The 21423-nt window shown below is 41.2% G+C and overlaps 1 protein-coding gene across 2 annotated transcripts in view; it reads right to left on the bottom strand.

Moving 5' to 3' along the window:
- Window positions 1-2728, bottom strand: part of rheb (Ras homolog, mTORC1 binding) — a 112681-nt gene extending 109953 nt beyond the window's left edge. Inside the window, exon 1 of one of the 2 annotated variants that reach the window (XM_069914808.1) lies at window positions 2620-2728. In XM_069914808.1, coding sequence (XP_069770909.1) covers window positions 2620-2671 — 52 coding nt within the window. In that variant the 5' untranslated portion in view covers window positions 2672-2728. The remainder of the gene's footprint in view (window positions 1-2619) is intronic. The other variant, XM_069914807.1, reaches the window with a different exon arrangement.
- Between the last annotated feature and the right edge of the window lie 18695 nt (window positions 2729-21423).

Below are 21423 nucleotides of genomic sequence, written 5' to 3'. Positions count from 1 at the left end.
TGTAAATGGAACTATTTGGTCAGATAAACCCACATAAGCATGGACTGAACAATGATACCACCACGACTTGTGCATTAAATAATTTCCAACACTGACCGTTCAAATCAAGGTTCAGTAGACTCTTGATTCTAATAATGACTCATTTGTCAATATGCCACCGTCTTTACAACACACAAGAAAAATAATTCCAAAACCCCAGCTACCTGCTGTTTATAAAGATCAAAACATTGGATTCAATTTTACCACTATGTTTGTTAATATTTTAGACAAGTGACCTTCATTTGACAAATAATGGTGATAATTGTATAATTCCCTTAATAGTGACAAAAGTTTTGCTATCTGCTGGGCATACAAGGCTCTGGTGTTATCACAACTCCTATATAATAATTAGCAAAATGTGACATTTCATACAACATGAAATAGACATCAGGCCCCCTTTCAACAAAAAAAGGAATCCAATTGTAATGGAAAGAGGCATCATGCTAAACAAGAATAAAATTCCAAAAACATTCAGAATATCTAACACACACAGAATCGGTGGATGTCAATATAACCTCAAAAATACAAAGCAAATTTATTACACAACACTGACGCAGTCATTTTAACTTACAGATACTTCAGTATACAGGCTAAAGTGGCATAAAAGCAGGAATCTCAGAACATCAAATCCTTAGCATCCAGTCTGTTCCTGCAGCAAGACATCTTTTCTGCTGAACATATTGTTGGGACACTGTATTTGTAAAATACTTCGTACATTATGCAAATCCAAAACTATCCATTATTCAAAGCTTGAAAACATATGACAATCTCATTTTGTACTTGTTTCATCCTTCATGCAAAATGCTATTATTGTAAAATGTTGTAGATTTGACATCCTTACTGCATTAAGTTGAAATAATCACAGAAAACGTTTACTGAAGTAGAATAAACATTAAAAGCATAACTGAAACAAAAATCTCATCCAAACATTACAGTAGGAAAGGCCTACTTAACTTGAATTGAGGTAACAATCACCCAAGTGGCTCATCAAATTATGAAATTAAATTCTAATTTGTGTCTACCATTGAACCAATTGTTTTTGAATTACAAATTTGTGTAAATTTATGCAATGCTTGCTTTCTCTTAACAACTGCATCACAACCAGCTAGCAGCGAAACACTAAAAACAAAGCTGACGGCCTTGTGGGGGTAGTAGCATGGATTAAGGACAGTCATTCCACGAGGTCAGTTCTCCCCCCCCCCCCCACGGAATTCCTTTGTGAGTCACAACTGATGGAATAATCAGAAAGGGGGAGGGGGTGGGAAGGACGATACAAAAGTTGTTTCCCTGAGACAGAAGAGAGTGAATTTGCAGGAACATCTCAATAAAATTACAAAGTTACTACACCACCATTCAGTCACATACCAAAATAAAGGTGGAAGACGGAAGGTCAGCCATTAATGGAGTTTAGGATTATATAAAAATATATACAATTTCACAATTTTCAATGTTTTATTTACTTTTACAACAGAGTACAGGCCCTTCGGCCCTCAATGTTGTACTGACTTATATACATTCCCACAAAAAAAAACTAAACTCTCCCTACATCATAAACCTCTATTTTTCTTTCATCGATGTACCTTAGAGTCTCTTAAATTCCCCAACCTCCAACAGCAAATCATTTCAGGCACCTGCAACTCTGTAGAAAAACTTATCATCGATGATTGCCCTAAACTTTCAATCTTTCACTTTATAGAGATGTTCGCTATTCCTGCCCTGGGAAAAAGGCACTGGCCAAATTTCAATTTAATGTAATGGGGAATATCTAATGGGTAGGTTTTTTTTTGCAGTTCCAATAAGTGATAATTCTGCCAGGCCCACAGGGGAAAAGAACCTTGGGGTTGTATACGATGTCATGCGTGTACTCCAATCCTGCTACATGTGATTGCCCAGGCAGGCAGGAAAAGGAATCTCTGGGTTGTAGGTATGAACTCTGGCAGTAAATGTGAAATCCTGCTAAATGTGATGGCCCGGACAGGCAGGAAAAGGAATCTCTGGGTTGTATGTATGAACTCTGGCAGTAAATCTGAAATCCTGCTAAATGTGATGGCCCAGACAGGCAGGAAAAGGAATCTCTGGGTTGTAGGTATGAACTCTGGCAGTAAATCTGAAATCCTGCTAAATGTGATGGCCCAGACAGGCAGGAAAAGGAATCTTGTATGTGACTGTGACCATGTCTCTGATCGACTGCATCTCACATCAGGTAAAATACAGAATGAGATGGCCAGGGAGGATTTAGAAGGAGCAGTTGAACAGACATGGTGGAGACAGGCCATGTGCACTGCTCCATCCCTCCCTCCCTCTCTCCCTCCTTCCCTCCCTCTCTCCCTCCCTCTCCCTCCCCCTCCCTCCCTCCCTCTCCCTCTCTCCCTCCCTCTCTCTCCCTCCATCCTTCCCTCCCTCTCCCTCCCTCCCTCTCTCCCTCCCTCTCTCCCTCCCTCCCCCTCCCTCCCTCCCTCTCTCCCTCCCTCCCCCCCTCCCTCTCTCCCTCCCTCCCTCTCTCTCTCCATCCCTCTCAGCCAGCGGCGGGTGACTTGCCCCGAGTGCCCAAGGCTGGGCTGGAACCAGGAAGCTACTCACCGACTGATCTGTAGCCCAGTATCGCAACCTTCCGCGACTTGGGCTGAGGCATGTTGACAAGGACGGTTCGAATCCCACCCCCGCCCCCCCAAAACCCCCCAAAAACTTTTTCCAAGAATTAAAAATAAAGGAGCCGAAGCGTCGAGATTCCTGGTCGCCCGGGAAACCAGACCCCACCCCCACCCCCCCAAAGTGGGGCAGGAAGTTAAAGCCTCCGCGCTCGGCCCAGCGACATGGACGTGGCGCTCCTTCTGGCTTCCCCCCCCCCCCCCACAACACGGAGCGACGCCGAGGCGGGGCCGGCCGGAGGCAACGGGAGTCGCTTCGTGCACGTCGAGGCTTCGCTCACCCCCCCACCCGACCTCACCGGACGTCACCGCCTCCGCTTCCGGTGGCCTCGCGTCCCGTTGGGTCAGGCTGGGCGGGGCCAGAGGGCGTCCTTCGCCCAGTGGGCGCCGTTGATTGGCTCCGGCTGCCGCGCGCGCCGCGGCGACTGGGAAGGGCAGTGGGACAGGCTGCCGTGCTCGATTGGTCGGGCGGAGGGCCAATCATTTCGCGGCTCCTTCAACCTGCCCTTGCTGCTTCGGTCACTCGCAGGGATCGCTGGGAACTGTAGTCCGGCTTATGTGTGGTGGATGGCTTTCCGTCGGTGTCTCGGCTTGCGACCAGCGCGAGTTACGTCCACTCGCACACAGGGTCAGTTTTTTTTAAATGATTAAAACTACTGTACAAGTCCATGTTTTGCATTAAAACTACCGTATCGAGTGTTATATTTTTATTGTGTAGGGCGCTCGGCTGGAAGACGAGAAAGGCAGCAGAGAAGGGAGCGACGTGCGGGAGAGAGACCGAGAGAAGAGCAACGGCAGGAGGCCCAAATGGAGGAGCAGCCCAAGAGGGGAGGACCAGCAACAAGAGGCCCAGCAAGAAGAAGCCCGACAAGCAGCTCCACAGGAAAAACAGAAGAGACACAGACACAAAGAAGAGAAGAAGAAGACACAAAGACAGGTACAGACGGAGAAGAAGAGGAAAAAAGAACGCCAAGATCCTCACAGAGAAATAGAAGGAAAAACTGATGGACGGAATATAGATAAAGTCTTTTTTTGAAGAACAAATGAGATCACTAAAAGAATGGTTATCTTTAGAGTTTAATACAATTAAAAGGAAAATGAAAAGAGCTGAAGATAAAATGCAAAGGTTAGAACTGGTCATGACAGAAATAGGGAAAAGAGTAGAGAGTGTGGAAGAGTGGGAAACGGCTGTAGAAATGGAAGTGAATGACTTAAGAGGAAAATTGGAAGAACGTGACAAAAAAATTAAAGAGACGCAAGAGTTATTATCTCAGAAAATTGATATGTTGGAAAATTATAGTAGGCGAAACAACATAAAAATAGTGGGCCTGAAGGAGGGTGAAGAAGGCGCGGACATGAAGGAATTTATAAAAGGATGGATCCCAAAGGTCCTGGGAACGACAGAAATGCAGGAAGAAATGGAAATAGAAAAGGCACACAGAGCATTAGCTCCGAAACCACAGGCACATCAAAAACCAAGATCCATCTTAGTAAAATTTTTGAGATACACGACAAGAGAAAACATACTGGAACGGGCAAGGAATACATTTAGAGAAGACAATAAACCATTGGAATACAAAGGTCAAAAAATATTTCTTTACCCAGACATAAGTTATGAACTCTTAAAAAGGAGGAAGGAGTTTAATACAGCAAAAATATTTTATGGAAAAAAGGTTACAAATTCATGTCAAGACATCCAGCTGTGCTTAAAATATTTATGCCCGGGGAGCAAAACAGACTGTTCTCGGATCCAGAGGAAGTGCTAGAATTCGCAGAACGTTTGCAGGACAGATGAAGAGATGTAACAAGAATGAAGAACGGTTATAAAGTATATATAAAGATGTAAAAACAATGTATATGTAAAGAACTAAAGAGGGAAAAAAGAAGGGAAGGAAGGAAATAAGGGTGGAAAAAAAAGAGAGACAGAACTTTGTTATATGTGTTTTAAAAAAATGTTTTCAGGAGAGGGCTGGGTAGAGGGGTAGTAACCGTCACTGCAAAATCAGTTGACGCTGCGAGCAAGATCGCAATCCAAATGAAAAGGGGAGTTGTGGTTGACTGGCAAGGGATAAAGGGCAACTCGGAGAGGGAGGGAACTTTTGGGGTTAAGGTATTAGTGGATGTGGGAACTACGGGGGTACATTATGTTTTAAATATGTTGTCCTACATTAATTTTAATAGAAAACTAAGATGAAAATAGGGAAAAGGGGGATGGAGATGGTGAAGAGGTGGAAAAGAAATATAAGCAAGATATAAGATGGCCATGTTGAACAATATGACTATAAACATTAACGGAATACATAACCAAATTAAAAGGAAGAGGCTACTAAATTTAATGAAGAAGGGAAAAATAGATATAGCATTTGTGCTGGAAACACATCGAACTGAAGCGGAACATAACAAATTAAAGAGAGACTGGGTAGGACACGTAATGGCAGCATCCTATAATTCAAAAGCTAGAGGTATAGCCATACTAGTTAACAAAAATGTACCAATTAAAATAGAGGAGGAAATAATAGATGCAGCAGGGAGGTATGCAATGATAAAGTGTCAGATATATTCAGAATTTTGGAATTTGCTCAATATATATATGCACCTAATGAGGAGGATCAAAAGTTTATGCAGGATTTTTTTTGTAGATTGCAGACACACAAGGAAATATATTGATAGGAGGAGATTTTAACATTAATTTGGACCCAATGTTGGATAAAACTGGACAAAAGACAAGTAATAAGAATAAAGTAGCCAAATTTATGGTTAAATCAATGCAGGAAATGAAACTTATGGATCTATGGAGGAGGCAGCACCCAAGAGAGAAGGAATATTCATATTATTTTAGTAGGCACAAAACTTACTCAAGGATTGATATGTTTTTGTTGTCAGCCCATATTCAAGGGAGAGTTAGGAAAACTGAGTATAAAGCTAGACTACTATCAGATCATTCACCCCTATTATTAGCAAATGAACTGGAGGACATCCCACCAAGAACATATAGATGGAGGTTAAACTCCATGCTACTTAAAAGGCAGGAATTTAGGGAGTTTATTGAATGACAAATTAAAACATTTTTAAATAAACACAGGATCAGTGAAAGACAAGTTTATATTATGGGACGCAATGAAAGCCTTCATGAGAGGGCAGATAATAAGTTATGTTACTAAGATGAAAAAGGAATACAATCGGGAAATAGAGCAGTTGGAAAGGGAGATATTAAGTACAGAAAATGAATTAGTAAAAAGGGATGATATAACAAAAGGAGAGAATTGGCGGACAAAAAAATAAAATACGAAACGTTACAGACGTATAAGGTGGAGAAGAACATAATGATAACAAAGCAAAAGTATTACGAACTGGGAGAAAAAAAACACATAAAATATTAGCCTGGCATCAAGGAAAAAGGATAAACAAAGTACATATAACCCAACATTAATGAAAGTTTTAAGGAATTTTATGAACAATTATACCAAACTGAGAACGAGGGAAAAGATGACAAAATAGAGAAATTTTTAGCTAAAATTGAACTGCCAGAATTGCAAGAAGAGGAACAAAACAAACTGTTAAAACCATTTGAAATAGAGGAAGTACAAGACATATTAAAAAATCTGGCAAACAATAAAACACCAGGGGAGGATGGATTTCCAATAGAATTTTATAAAATGTTTAAAGAGTTCTCTCCTGGAAGTAATGAACCAGGTAGAAGAAACACAAAACTTGCCAGATTCATGCAAGACAGCAATAATTACAGTAATACCAAAGATGGGGAAGGATCCATTAACACCAGCATCATATAGACCAATACCTCTACTTAACTGAGATTATAAGATAATTGTGAAATTATTAGCAAAAAGATTGGCTGACTGTGTACCAAAAATAGTAAAACAAGATCAAACTATTAAGAAAAGACAATGTCTGTAAATTTATTAATCTAATTCATGCAGTTCAAGGAAATAAGAAACCAACAGTAGCTCTTGCTTTAGATGCAGAAAAAGCTTTTGACAGAGTAGAATGGAACTACTTATTTAAAGTATTACAGAAGTTCAGTCTACCAAAAAAATATGAAAATTTGATTTATATTTCTCTGTTGGCGAAAGTAGCAGTAAATGGATATGTATCGAATCAATTTAAATAAAGTAGGTCAACTAGACAGGGATATCCATTATTCCCCCACATTGTTTGCCTTAGCAATAGAACCTTTGGCAGAACTGATAAGAATAGAAAATAAAATAAAAGGGATAAAAATAAAGGAGAAGGAGTATAAAATTAGTTTATTTGCAGATGACATTATAATATACTAAACAGAACCAGAGATATCAATAAAATAATTACATGAGAAATTGAAGGAATATGGAGAAATATCGGGGTACAAGATCAACGCAAATAAAAGTGAATTGAAGCCAATGAGTAATGCGGATTATACAGAATTTAAAAAAGAATCACCATTTAAATGGCAAGCATGAGCAATCCGATACCTAGGGATCAGGTTAGATAATATTTTAAGCCACTTGTACAAACTAAATTATCAGTCACTAATAAAGAAATTGCAGGAAGACTTAGAACATTGGAAAGAATTACCACTAACGTTGATAGGGAGGGTAAATTGAATTAAAATGAATGTGTTCCCAAGGATTCAATACTTATTTCAATCGTTATCAATTCCCTTAACAGAGAAATTCTTTGTTGAACTAAAGAGAATAATAAGGAAATACTTGTGGAAAGGGGGGAAACCGAGGGTAGCACTAGATAAATTAACCTAGTGGTATAATCAAGGTGATTTGCAGTTATCAAATTTTAGAAATTATTATAGAGCCGCACAATTAAGGTATTTATCAGATTTTTACCAGACAAGGGAAAACCCAGACTGGACTAAGATAGAACTAGATAAAATAGACGATAAGGTACTGGAACATATACTTTATAAGTGGGATGAAAAACTGGTGCAATATAAAAGCTCACCAGTATTGCATCATTTACTTAATACATGGAAGAAGATCCATTTAGAAAGAAAAAAAAACGAATTACCAAATACCAAAATTATTATTGACGCAAAATCCATTAATTCCTTTTACAATAGATAACCTTTCCTTTCGAGAATGGGAGAGAAAAGGAATCAAAAGAATAGAACATTTTTTTTGGGAAATAATTTATTAACATTTGAACAGTTGAAGGACAAATATGGAATAACTCATGGTACAATGTTTGCATATCATCAACTGAAAGCTTATTTAAAGGATAAATTGGGAAACAGCTTGAGATTACCTGAAGGAAGCAGCTTTGAATACGTGATTACAGACACAATGATAATTAAAAGATTTATAACCAACTACATTAAGCTGCAAGATAAGGAAAATGAAATAAACTATAAACCTAAGCAGAAGTGGTAAAAGGATCTAAACATAAAGATAAAAAATGAAGTATGGGAAAAGTCATGTTCTGGAACTATGAAGAATACAATAAACACAAGGTTACGCATAATACAGTATAATTGGTTACACAGGGTATATATCACTCCTCAAATATTAAAAAAATGGGATTCAACATTATCAGATAGATGTTTTTGCTGTAAGAAGGAAATGGGAACAACATTACATGCAACTTGGGCATGTACGAAGGTGAATACGTTTTGGGAAAAACTAAATCAGATACTAAATAAAATTACAAAAAATAGCATACTAAAAAATCCAGAGATATTCCTTTTAAATAACATAAGTAAAGAATTAGGCCTCAAATTGGATAAAGCACAAAAAAATGCATTAGCAGTATCAAAAAAATGTATAATGTCAACTTGGAAAATGGAAGAGAGCCTGAGAATACAGCAATGGAAATGAATAAATGTATTCCATTGGAAAAAATAACATATAATTAAAAAAATAAAGTCACAATGTTTGAACAAATTTGGGAACCACACATGGAACATATCAGAGAGAGCTTGCCTACGACCTCCATGCCCTAGAATGAGAATGAAAATGATAAGAAGACAAAACGACTGGATTCAGTGTGTAATAAATAGATGACGCATTTTTCTTGTTTATTTTCCTTTGTGTGAAGATATTGTTTTATGGTTGTATTGTATATGTTGAATACCAATGGGTTTTGGGGGGGTGGGTAGAGGGGAGGGAGGGAAAAGGGGAAAAAAAGGGAGAAAAGGTCACTGTATAAATTTAATGAGAAACATTTGTACATATTTTGGTTGACATGATTCACAGTGTGAAAAGTAAAAAAATTTTTTTTAATGGTTTCAGATTTATTGTCACACACAACCATGAGATTATTTTTTCTGCGGGCATGGCAGAATTACCACTAATTGGTATTGCAAAAAAAAAGGTGTGCAGAGCATAAGCATGTAAACAAAGAAACAAACTGTAAATAGATACCAAATGTAAACAAAAGAAAATTAATAATGTGCAGAAGTAGGAGTCCTTAAATGAGTCTCTGATTGACTTTGTTCATTGAGGATTCTGATAGAGGAGGGGTAGCAGCTGTTCTTGAACTTGATGGTGCGAAGACTTGTGGTGCCTATACCTCTTGGCAGCAGGGAGAACAGAGCATGTGCTGGGAGGTGAGGATCTTTGATGATTGCTACTGCTCTCCAACGGCAGCGTTCCCTGTAGATGTACTCAATAGTGGGGAGGGTTTTGCCTGTGATGTCCTGGGCTATGTCCATGACCTTTTGGAAGGCTTTTCACTCAGGGGCATTGGTGTTCCCATACCAGACTGTGATGCAGCCAGTCAACACACTTTTCACCATTTCTCTGTAGAAATTTGCCAACATGTTTGGTGTCATACCAAACCTTTGCAAGTTCCAGAGGAAGTAGAGGTGCTGATGTGCTTTATTCACAATGCCATTGGTGTGTTGGGTCCAGGAAAGATGCTCTGAGTTAGGGACTCTCAAGAACCTAAATCTGCTCACCCTTTCCACCTCTGATCCCCTAATGATAATTGGATTGTATTCCTCTGGTTTCACTTTCTTATCAATAATCCCAAACACAATTTGATCATGGATCATTGAATCTTTCAGCAATCCAAAATTGCAGTGTTCTTGCTTTTGAAAAAAGTATCAAAGCTCTCTCCCTGCAGCTGCATGCCCGAGCAAAACACATATCTCACAAACATTTCATTTTTCTTTGGTGAACTATGTTCATCAAATATCTCGATAACCTTGTCAAATTTGCCCTGGTCTTCTGCCTCAGCAAAAACAAATGTATTGAAAACCTCTAGTGCTTGAGGGAGGTATCCTGCCACAGAAAGCAGCAGTGCAATCTTCTGCTTGCCAGGTTTACTATTATCAAGTCCAGTGGCTTCCAGGTACAGCATAAATCGTCATTTGAACAATCTCCACTCGTTGTTGACGTCTCCACTCCAATTTACAGGCATCAGGAGCATTTACACTCTCCATATCTCTGCTGATAATGACTGATGCACACTCCTTGTGTTTCTTCCATTCCTGATACCATGTGATGGTTCTTTTATTACAATAAAGAATTTTTTTTTCTTTTAAAACAACTGTCCTTTATTAGCTAAAGAACTCACTCATGACCGTCTTGAATCCAATTAAGCTGCAACAAACTAGTCTCTGACACCCTCTAGTGGTCAGGAGGATTATTAGCACTCTGTCATTACTATGGGTATGTCAGCTAGTGAAGAGTGTGATTTAGGAAGGGAAACGATGCTAATGGAGAGATGGACAATGGGATGTCAGTCAGTTGTCATCTTGGAAGAATTGTCCATAACTTTGCTAGAGGCAATGAGAGAATTATAATGCTTATTATAATAAACAATGTACATATGCACAAAAAATTTTACTTGCTACAGCCGAACAGGTACTTGTAAAGAAATTTACAATAGTAAATTAAATTGATTAAATTAAAAAGGACAATAAATATATCAGATAGATATAAATATTTGCATTAACCCTAATGCAAAAAAGTGACTTGCAATGGTGCAAACAATCCTTTTGTGATGTCTGAGCAGAAAGTCTATGATGAGTGAACGGAGGAGAGGTCGCTAACTTAACAGGAAGGCGCCACAGCAACTGTACTTCCTGCACAGAATGAAGCGGGCAAGGCTACCAGCTGCCATCCCGTCAACTTTCTATGGGAGCTCTATCAAGACCATTCTGGCCGGCTCCATCACAGTGGGGTATGGTGGCTGCAGAGAAATGGATCAGAAGTCAATCCACAGGACCATAAGAGTGGCAGAGAAGATCACTGGAGTCTCTGCTCCCATCGGGAAATGGGAAAGAGATACTGGAGGATTAGAGCCAGCACCACCAAGCTGAGGAACAGCTTCTTCCCACGGGCAGTGGGAATGCTGAATGACCAAAGGAACTGCTCACACTATCCATTCGAGATTCTCATTCATATTCATGAAACAATATTCATTTATTTATTTGTATAGATGAAATACTTGTCCTGCATATGTATTGTTTCTCTGCATGCACAAAGGACTGAAGAACGTAGTTTCGTCGGATTGTACTTATGTAATCAGATAACAATAAACTTGACTTGAGTTTTACACCTTGAGGGTAACATGATGCAGGAGGCGATTTGATCCCTCACTTCCAGTGTTGGTTCTAGCAGAACAATAGCAAGTCCCATTTCCTCCCCCTTATTTCCTTGCATCCCGTCTTGCATTCCCACCACTTCCCATGCGCTTGTGCCACCTGCCTGCACAAAAGGGTAATGCACAATGGCCAATTAACCTAACAGCACATCTTCGGAGTGTGGGAGGGAACTGGAGTCCCCGGCTGGAAAACTGCACGGCCACAGGGAGAACCTATGAGCTCCACATAGACAGCATCTCAGGTCCAGATCAAACCCAAATCCCTGGAGCTGTCAGCAACATTAACGGTTGCAGCTGAGGCTGTTATACTTGTGTTTGCTGAGAGATCTGCGGTTTTGCCAAAAATTCTGTACCCGTGCCTGCAGGAACATTTTTGAAGTAGCGTATTCGACAGTTAAGAGATAACGGCACTGTGTAGGCACAGTGTCTGGAAAAATAAAATTCAAATGTGACACAAATCACACTATTTATTTTTGGATTGAAAATTATAAAGATATCCCAGTCAATGTTCCAATAGTAATTTTTTTGAACACTTGGTGACTCTAAAAAATAAAACCTCTTTCGGATTCCCAGAGTACGTAATGGTGAAACGTGACTACAATTCTATTTCTCTTGAATATTTTATTTTGATTTTCAAAGACTTGCACAAATCCAAACAAAGAGCACAATCTCTCTCATCAATGGTATATAACATTCAGAGTCCGTTTCCACCCCCCAACCCCTTCCACACCCTAATACCACAAGAAAAAGATTAAACAAATTAAACAAACACAAAAATAAAACGATTATCGGTAAAGTCACAGCCCTTTAAGGGAACTTAAGAAAAACCCTAAGTAACCTGAAATAAAAAAGATAAGGAACAAAATACAAGAGCATGTCACCTGCGCCACGACCCACTTCATTTATCTCAATTATTCCACCACAGGCACGGATTATTGCTTTGCTTTTATTCAGAAGGGATATAATTATATCTGTGTACCAATGTGCTTCAGATAAGGCTGCCACACCCTAACAAATCTGTCATATTTCCTCCTTAAATTATACGTGATTTTCTCCGAGGGAATACAACTCTGCATTTCCGTATTCCATTGTTAGGTGACTACAATTCTTGACCTTGGCTAGTATCTTAGGGTCAAGGATGCATTACTTGTTCTGTTTTATTGGTAATGAAGCCAATATCAGATTCACAGAGTGACCACAGAAGGGAAAGAAGGTCCCTGACAAGATTTCAGATTCATTGGCAGAGTACATACATGACATCAAATACAACCCTGAGATTCCTTTTTCCTGCAAGCGTGGAAGAATTACCACTAATTGGAAAATAAACTGTAACACATAACGAATGTAAACAAACTGACTGCAATACAGAGAGAACAAAAAGAAAATCAATAAAGTGCACAAGTAAAAGTCCTTAATGAGTCCCTGATGGAGTTTGTTGTTGCGGAGTCTGATGGTGGAGGGGTAGCAGCTGTACCTGAACCTGGTGGTGCGAGTCTTGTAGCACCGACACTTCTTCCTTGCTGGCAGCAGCGAGAACAGAGCGTGTGCTGGGGGGGGTATGGATCCTTGATGATTGCTGCCACTCTCCGATGGCAGCGTTCCCTGCAGATGTTCTCGATGGTGGGGAGGGTTTTGCCTGTGATGTCCTGGGCTGTGTCCACTACCTTCTGCAGTGCTTTACGCTCAGGCATATTGGTGTCCTTATATCCAGACCATGATGCAGCACACTTTCCACCACACCTCTGTAGGTTTTCTGATGTCATACCAAACCTCCGCAAACTCCTGATGGGAGAGTGGATGTTTTGGGAAGGAGAGCTGTTCAGTGGGCTCCTGAAGGCTCTGTTCCAGTTCCATCCCAAATCAGAATCAGAATTTATTGTCATGAACACGTTCATGAAATTCGCTATTTTGTGGCTGCATTACAGGTGCATGAATTGCCATAAGTTACATTTTTTAAAATTAAATAAATCAGTGTCAAAAAAAAGAAAAAGTGTGGTAACGTCTGTGGCTCCTTGTCCATTCGGAAATCTGATCGCTGAGGGGAAGAAGGTTTTAGGTTCCTGTATCTCCTTCCAAATGGGAACAGAGTGAAGAGGGCATTGCCTGGGGAGGTGGGGGGGGGGGGGGAGGCGGATGGGTTGCAGTCTAAAAACTCCACCTTTTGTAGATGTCCTTGATGGAGTGGAGACTTGTGCCCATGATGCCACTGGCCGAGTTCACAGCTCTGGAGTTTTTCTCCTGTCCTGTACATTAGCACCTCCATTCCAGGGGAGTGTTGCCACCAGTCAGAATGCTCTCCACGGTACACCTGCAGAAATTTGCAAGAGTCTTTGGTGACGTAGCAAATCTCCAAAATCTCCTAATGAATATATCCGATGGTGAGCCTTCTTCATGATTGCATTGACATGGTGGACCCAGGATAGATCCTGGGGGTCCTTCTCCACTTTTGACATGAGACCAAGGTTCCCAGGAGTTAGTGGGCCTGATTCTATGAACATCTATATATCTTTTCCTCTGTCTTGGTGGTCTGCTGCTGCTACAGGAGTTGGCAGAGCATATCAGATGATGGGAGTGCAGTGGATATGCCTTGTCCAGTGGAGCTGACTGAGCACTTTGATGCTGGTCTGGCCATGGAGGATGGCAGTGAGGTCTGCTCAACCTTTAAGGGATTGAAGGATTTTGCAGAGACTGGGCACCTATATCAGTGGTTAATAAGGGATTACTTCAGGTGGTATGTGAGTGGTGAAACAAAAGTTGAGAACCACTGCCTTAAACGGACTGATTCCCCTCCTCTGGGCAAAAGACTCTGCGTTCACCCAATTTATTCTTCTCATAATTTTGTCCACCACTGTGAGATCATCCCTCATCCTGCTCCAAGGAATAAAGTGTCTGTCTGCTCAACCTCTCCCTGTAGCTCAGGTCCCCAAGTCCTGGCAACATCCTTGTAAATCTTCTCTGTACCCTCATTCAGCTTGACGACATCTTTCCTATCACACGATGACCAAAACTGAATACCATACACCAAAGTGGGCCTGACAAACATCTTCTACAACCGCAACATGACCTCCCACTTAGAACATAGAATACTACAGCACAGTAGCACAGTGCAGGACTTTCGGCCCTTGATGTTGTGCCAATCCATGTATTCCTTAAAAAAAGTATTAAATCCTCTCTACCCTGTAACCCTCAATTTTTCTTCTATCCATATGCCTGTCTAAGAGCTTCTTAAATGCCCCTAATGTTCCAGCCTCCACCACCACCCTTGACAAGGGATTCCAGCCCCCCACAATTCTCTGTGTAAAAATAAATTACCCCTGATGTCTTCCTTAAACTTCCCTCCCTTCATTTTGTACATATATCCTCTGGTGTTTTCTATTCTTGCAGGTGCTGCCTGTTCACCCTATCTATGCCTCTCATAATCTTGTAGACCTCTATCTACGATGAAAAGAGAAAAGTCCCAGTTCTACTAACCTTGCCTCATAAGACTTGTTTTCCAATCCAGGCAACATCCTGGTAAATCTCCTCTGAACCCTCTCCATAGCTTCCACATCCTTCCTATAATGAGGTGATCAGAACTGAACACGATACCCCAAGTGTGATCTCACCAGAGACTTGTAGAATTGCAACATGACCTCTCTACTCCTGAACCCAATCATCCTATTAATGAAGCCCAGCATCCCATAGGCCTTCTTAAATATCCTATCAACCTGTGCAGCGGCTTTGAGGGATGTATGGATTTGGACCCAAGGTCCCTCTGTTCATTAACACTCTTAAGTTCTTGGAAGTGGCCATCACCTGCCAGTCCTATCCCACTCTGGGTAGAGATATTAATACCTAAGTGTACGGGACTCCTGGGCTCTGATATCAGAGCATCGTTCAGGTTTCAGTTGGGATTGACCCAGGACCCCAACCAGGTTGCAGAGTGAAAGGTGCATGTGTGAGATTGACAGGTAATAATCAATGCACACAGTTACCTCCCGGACTTGGCAAAATATTTTAATAAATATTGGCAAGATCTTAATGTGTGTAGTTTACTGGGAATCACTGCCACCTGCTGGTGACATAGTTAACGATCTGCAGACAACTGTTAGTGCAAAGTGCTGGAGAAACTCATCAGGTCACATGCAGTGTCCATAGGAAGTAACCAACATTTCGGGCAGAAGCCCATATAAAAAGATGGAGGAGAGGAGAGAAGAGGCAGGAGTAAGCAGAGGTGAGAGGACACAGGTGTATATAGGTGAGAGCATAGAAGAGAAAAAAATTAGACCGTATCACTTATATCCACCTATGTCCTCTTACCTGTTAGCCTGTTCTCCTCCCCATGCCCCTTCCTCCCTTCTCTCCTCTCCTCCACCCACTTAATTCTTCAGGTTCTTCCCGCTTTTTGCTTATCCCTTGACAGAGGTCCGATGCCTGAAATGTTGGTTCCCCTTTACTTCCTCTAGATCAGTGGGTCTCACCCTTTTTCCCCCACTCATATACCACCTTAAGTAATCCCTTACTAACCACAGGACACCTATTGCATCCTATGCAATAGCCCTGGGTGCTCTGTGGTTAGTAAGGGATTACTTAAGGTGATACGAGTGGGGAAAAAAAAGGTTGAGAATCACTGATAAAAGGAGAAGGGAAAGATTTAAAAGTTTCCTAAGGGGTACCTTCTTCACACAGTGCGGATATGGAAGTTCTAGAAGCAGAGACAATTGTTACATTGACAGGAAAGGTTTGGAGGGATATGAGCCGAATGCGGACAAATGGGACTAGCCTGGTCGGCCTGTACAAGATGGGCTGAAGGGCCTGTTTCCATGCTTTTATGACTCCAATGGTGTTTTTCCCCCCCCCCCTCCAATTCAATAATTCCACAGTTGGTGGAATTTAAACTATAGTTTACAAATCCAGTGGAAATCTTTGAGTCAGTTCTGAAAATTTCATTTGACACAGTTGATTTTTGGGGAAGAAATTTCCAGATTTCCAATAACCTTTTTATGGAAAACATCGAGCACGACATTTTAAGACATGGCCCTCACTTAGGCAGAGGTCAATATTCTATTATCTCATAATTGCATTTTGTATCAGTGCCCCAGCCTTAGGGAATGTATGAATGTGGACACCAGAATTGCTGTTCTTCTCAGCTAATAACGTCTCACCCTCGCCTTTCTCCGGGACAGATAGGCTGACCTCAATTAGTTTCAGTCTCCACAACACGTCTTGAAACATCCCATCAATATGTACAAGCTGCTTCTCTCAATTCCTCACTGTTTCACATCACAAGAAGTCCTGAAAGAGTGATATTATGAAGGATATGCTGTGGGCGGGTCCTGAGGCACAAAGAGTTAGGGCCTGACTGAGTGGGCTACAGGGCGTGGTGGAAAGTAAGCGATGACATACCTGGGGTCCTGGCAGAGATTTTTGTATCCTCCTTAGCCATGGATGAGGTACTGGAAGATTGGAGTGTGACTTTATTTAAGAAGGCTGCAAGAGGAAAGGGGAGTACAAAAAATTATTTCAAAAATGTATTCCTTACTTCAGGAGGGAACCCCTAAACAAAGGCTTGATAAATCAAGACAAAGGTGTGACTCAGATTTGGGTATAGGAATTGATCCATTTTCTTGGTCCGACTTCTGTCGGGACATGATTAACACGATTAATGTGAGGTATTGGCTGGTCCATTAGAAGTTCTTGCATCGGCTCTGCCTTACTCCACAAAAGTTACATAAATTCAAATCAGAAATATCAGACTGCGGCGGGCTACGCCACTCTGCAAGCGAACTGGGTTACGGAGCTGAAGACTGTCAGGGGGCAGAGAGCCCCAATGTACTGGGCGTGTTGCAGCCCTCAGAGATGATGTCATAAGGGTCCTGGGAGACACCAGTGCCTTCGAGTTCTGAGGGATTTAAGTGCGTGCGGGAGTTCTATTAAAGTCAGTTGGTCTAGCTCACCCATGATTGTCAGTGTGGTGTGTTCGCTGCACCTCCTCTCGTCTACCAGACCAATGTTTTCAACGTGGTCAACCAGTAGGTATTTTCATGCATTCAGCCTGGTCATCCCCTAAAATCCCCTAAAAGATTTGGGTACTCTTCTGAAAAAAAAAATGACTGGAATTTGATACCCTCAGGTACCTGAATTATTTTTATTAGGGAATTTAGAAGACCCAAGTCCTTGAGGCTGTTGAAATATCAATTAAAATTCGTTAAACTTGCTTTAGCAGTGGCCAGGAAATGCATAGCAGTGACTTGGAAATCTGATTCCCAACTAGGTTTAGCCGGTTGGAAGATAGAAATGCGTGATTGTGTCCCCCTGGAGAAGATCACTTCTAACCTCAGAAACAGGGATGATATATTTTTAAGAATATGGAATTTATACCTAAGATACATCAGGGTAAATCTTTAATGAATCCCCCCTCCTGTCTCTTCCCCCTGATGCTCGCAGGTTATTTGTCCCTTGATGGGAGTGAAGCCAATCTTTTTCTTATTCTTTCTCCCTTTTCTCACTTTTTATTCTTTTTCTTGTTTCTGTGGGGAGATGGGAAGGTTGCTCTTATTTTGTTTTTCTTTCACTCTATTATCGTTCTCTCCCTTTGGTTCAGCGTGGACATTGAATTTTCACTTTTATAGTATTCATGTAAATTTTCTTACTTGATAATAATTGAATCACATGTTGACTCCTTTTTTTCTCGGTTTCTTTAATATCAATATTTGAATGACTTTGTTAATATTATGGATATTGATGTTTTTCATTTTTGATTATTCATCGTTTTGACTGCGTTTTGTTTGAAAATTCTCCAAATAAAATATTCAAAATAAAGCTGCAAGAACAGGAAAGAGATCATTGGGGCCTCTCCTGCCTCTATTGATGACATTTACTGGGAGCACTCAAAGAATTGTTCAGGACCCTTTCCATCAGGCACATAGTATCTCTGCCTACTGCCTCCTTGAAGGAGGATCAAAATCAGGACTGGCTGGTTGGGAAATAGCTTCTTCCTGCAGACTGCAAGATTGATGAATGGTATCCTGTAAACCTTGGGTCTCTTATAAATTAAACTAGTAACTTATTTCATAAGATTTAAAAACATTTTATATTATATCCTTATGTATAATGTTATGGGCCCAGAGGACCCCAAAACCCAGCAGCAATAGAAATTCACCAAGACAAATGGTTACTTAAACAAAAGTTGCTTTTAATTATCTTTAAACATGAAAACAGGATCAAATTTTAACTTATTACTATTAACTTAACAACCTAACTTAACCCCTTTCTAATTCTAAGCGCACGTGTATGTAATGTGTATATTAATTCAAAAGTGTTCTTTGATTCACAGTCCAGTCTCTCTTCTCACTCCTCCAAGTTCACCGGTATCAGGCAATTCTTATACTAAGCACAGCATTTAACATTTATGAAGTTCACCAGGCTTTGGTGCTTGAAAGGTAAATGGTTACCGCTTAGGAAGGTTCTTGTTGGTTTTCAGAGAGAGATTTGTTGCTTGTTGGACATCCACAACTGATTCCTTCTGATCAGCCACTTCAGTGTCTTGTCAAAGAAACTTGCCCCATCAGGGTTTTCCAGATGATAACCTCTTTCTTTCAGGTCACCACAGAGTTCCTTTTCTGTTTCACTTATTCCAGGTGAAACATTGTACAACCAACCATCTCCTCTTGTATGGACCACAAGGGTTTTGACCAGGTTGAACTAAAAACTTAAAACCCATCTTCAAAATTTTTTTTTTCCACAAGTTTGCCAGCTTGTCCTGTTCCAGTCCCAGCTACTGCTGCTGAACTGTAGAACTGAATTCTCTCTCTCTCTGTCTCACTCAGAGAAAACCACATGACCCTCTTAGGACAGCCAACTGCACTCAGACTGTGGCACCAGACATAATCTTCCGAGTTCATTCATCCGTTGTCTTCCAAAACAACAACCCATTACTCCACAGCATGTCCAATTAACACCTACTTGTAAAATCCTTATGGACATCCTTCAAAGTTTTTTCAAAGGCCCCCGGAGCCTGGACTGTCTGGCTTGAGCAGAGCTCTGGCATTTTAAATTAGATCTATTTTGAAGTGTTTGTATGTGACCTACACTAAAATAAAACCTGCCCCAATTTATCTCCTTTAAAACATATCTATATACAATATAAAATATAACATAATAATATGTGCATAGTAGCCCGCGGTCCATGGCTTGGGCCGACGCACGACCGGGAAAGCATCGTGCAGGCTGCAACATGTTTCCATAGGCTGCTGGCAGAGCGGTGAAGCTGGCCAATCACTGCCAGTGATTCACAGGGGGCCCAATCAGGGCCTGGGCATCCAAGGTAACTAATCAGCAGCCGGCCCGCTCAAGCCACACCCTGATGGTGACGTGGGCGTGCTGACTATAAAAGGCCACTGAATAAACTTAGTGTTGAATACACTCTACAGGTGTGTGTTTCTTCTGCGGATTCGAGCTACAGTCGTTGGGCGATAACCAAGAGCTATAACCTAGTTGTAGCCGTAGTGACCTCGCTGCATTACTACGTGCTGTGTATTGAGTACTGATAACGCCTCAAACCGTGCATTTTGGCGCCTCAGTTCGGCGGGCAGCAACCTCCTTTGAAGAAGACCGCAGAGCCCACCTCACGGACAAAAGGCAAAGGAGGAAAAACCCAACACCCAACCCCAACCAACCAATTTTCCCTTGCAACCGCTGCAATCGTGTCTGCCTGTCCCGCATCGGACTGGTCAGCCACAAACGAGCCTGCAGCTGACGTGGACTTTTTACCCCCTCCATAAATCTTCATCCGCGAAGCCAAGCCAAAGAAGAAGAAGAAGTATTGAGTATGTACAGTAGCCCAGAGAAACGCCATTTCGTCTGGTTGTACATGTAATCAGTACTGGAGGAGGGATTCTGAGAGACAAGATTAACTCTATTTGGAAGGACAAGGGCTGATTTAAGATAGTCAGCATGACTTTTCACCTGAGAATTCACTTCTTATGAATTTACTTGATTTTTTAAAGAAAATTGAGAAGGGAAAATAATAGAAATCTACATGAACCATTGCAAGCTTTTGAAAAGGTTCCATATGGGACACTGGTCTGGAGGGTGAGAACATATGGGATCCAGGGTAACCTTTGACCAGGGTAACAGGTGTGGTGGAAAGTGTGCTGACTGGCTGCATCATGGTCTGGTATGGGGACACCAAAACCTCTGAGTGTAAAGCCCTCCCAAAGGTAGTGGACACAGCCCCAGGACATCACAGGCAAAACCCTCCCCACTATTGAGCACATCTACAGGGAACGCTGCCATCAGAGAGCAGCAGCAATCATCAAGACCCTCACCTCCCAGCCCAGGCTCTGTTCTCGCTGCTGCCTTCAGGAAAGAGATCTAGGTGCCACAAGACTCGCACCACCAGGTTCAGGAACAGCTGCTACCCCTCCACCATCAGACTCCTCAATGACAAACTCAATCAGAGACTCATTTAAGGACTCTTGTGCACTTTATTGATTTTCTTAATTATTCTCTCTGTATTGCACCATCAGTTTGTTTACATTTATCTGTTTACAGTTATTTGTTTACGCTGTGTGCAATTTTTTTTGCACTACCAATTAGTGGTAATTCTGCCGCACTCACAGGAAAAGGAATCTCAGGGTTGTAGGTGATGTCACGTATGTCCTCTAAAAATAAATCTAAAATCTGAACCCAGCAAGTTGGATACAAAGGAGTTCTGAGGCAGAGTTGACCCAAAACATTGACAATCCATTAGACTCTCGATGCTGTACTGTCAGTTCAGTTCCAGTATTTTTTTGTTGCAGTTGAGTTACAGGGTGGCAGTGTTGCGTTGTTTTTCAGATCAGAAACCTGTGACCATTGGTGTTCAATAAGGATTAATACTGCATCCCTTGCTGTTTGCCATTTATATTAACGATTTGGATAAGAATGTAGGTGGCCTAAGTTTTCAAATGACACAGTTGGTGGTGTGGTGGACAGTGAAGGACGTTGCCTGAGATTACAATAGAATCTATATCAACGGAAATGAAACTCAATAGCCTGCAGATGCTGTGATTGTACTAAAAACATAAAAATGCTGGAGGAACTCAGCAGGTCTTGCAGTGTCCATAGGAGGTAAAGATATATAAACGTTTCAGGCCTGAGCCCTTCCTCAAGGTAGTTTTTGTTCTAATCATTTGGACAGGTTCATGGAGAGGCA

This window comes from Narcine bancroftii, chromosome 1 (assembly GCF_036971445.1).
Source record: "Narcine bancroftii isolate sNarBan1 chromosome 1, sNarBan1.hap1, whole genome shotgun sequence".
NCBI classification, from domain to species: domain Eukaryota; kingdom Metazoa; phylum Chordata; class Chondrichthyes; order Torpediniformes; family Narcinidae; genus Narcine; species Narcine bancroftii.
The sequence above is the reverse complement of the archived record's forward strand: the minus strand, read 5'-3'. Positions and strand labels throughout refer to the sequence as shown.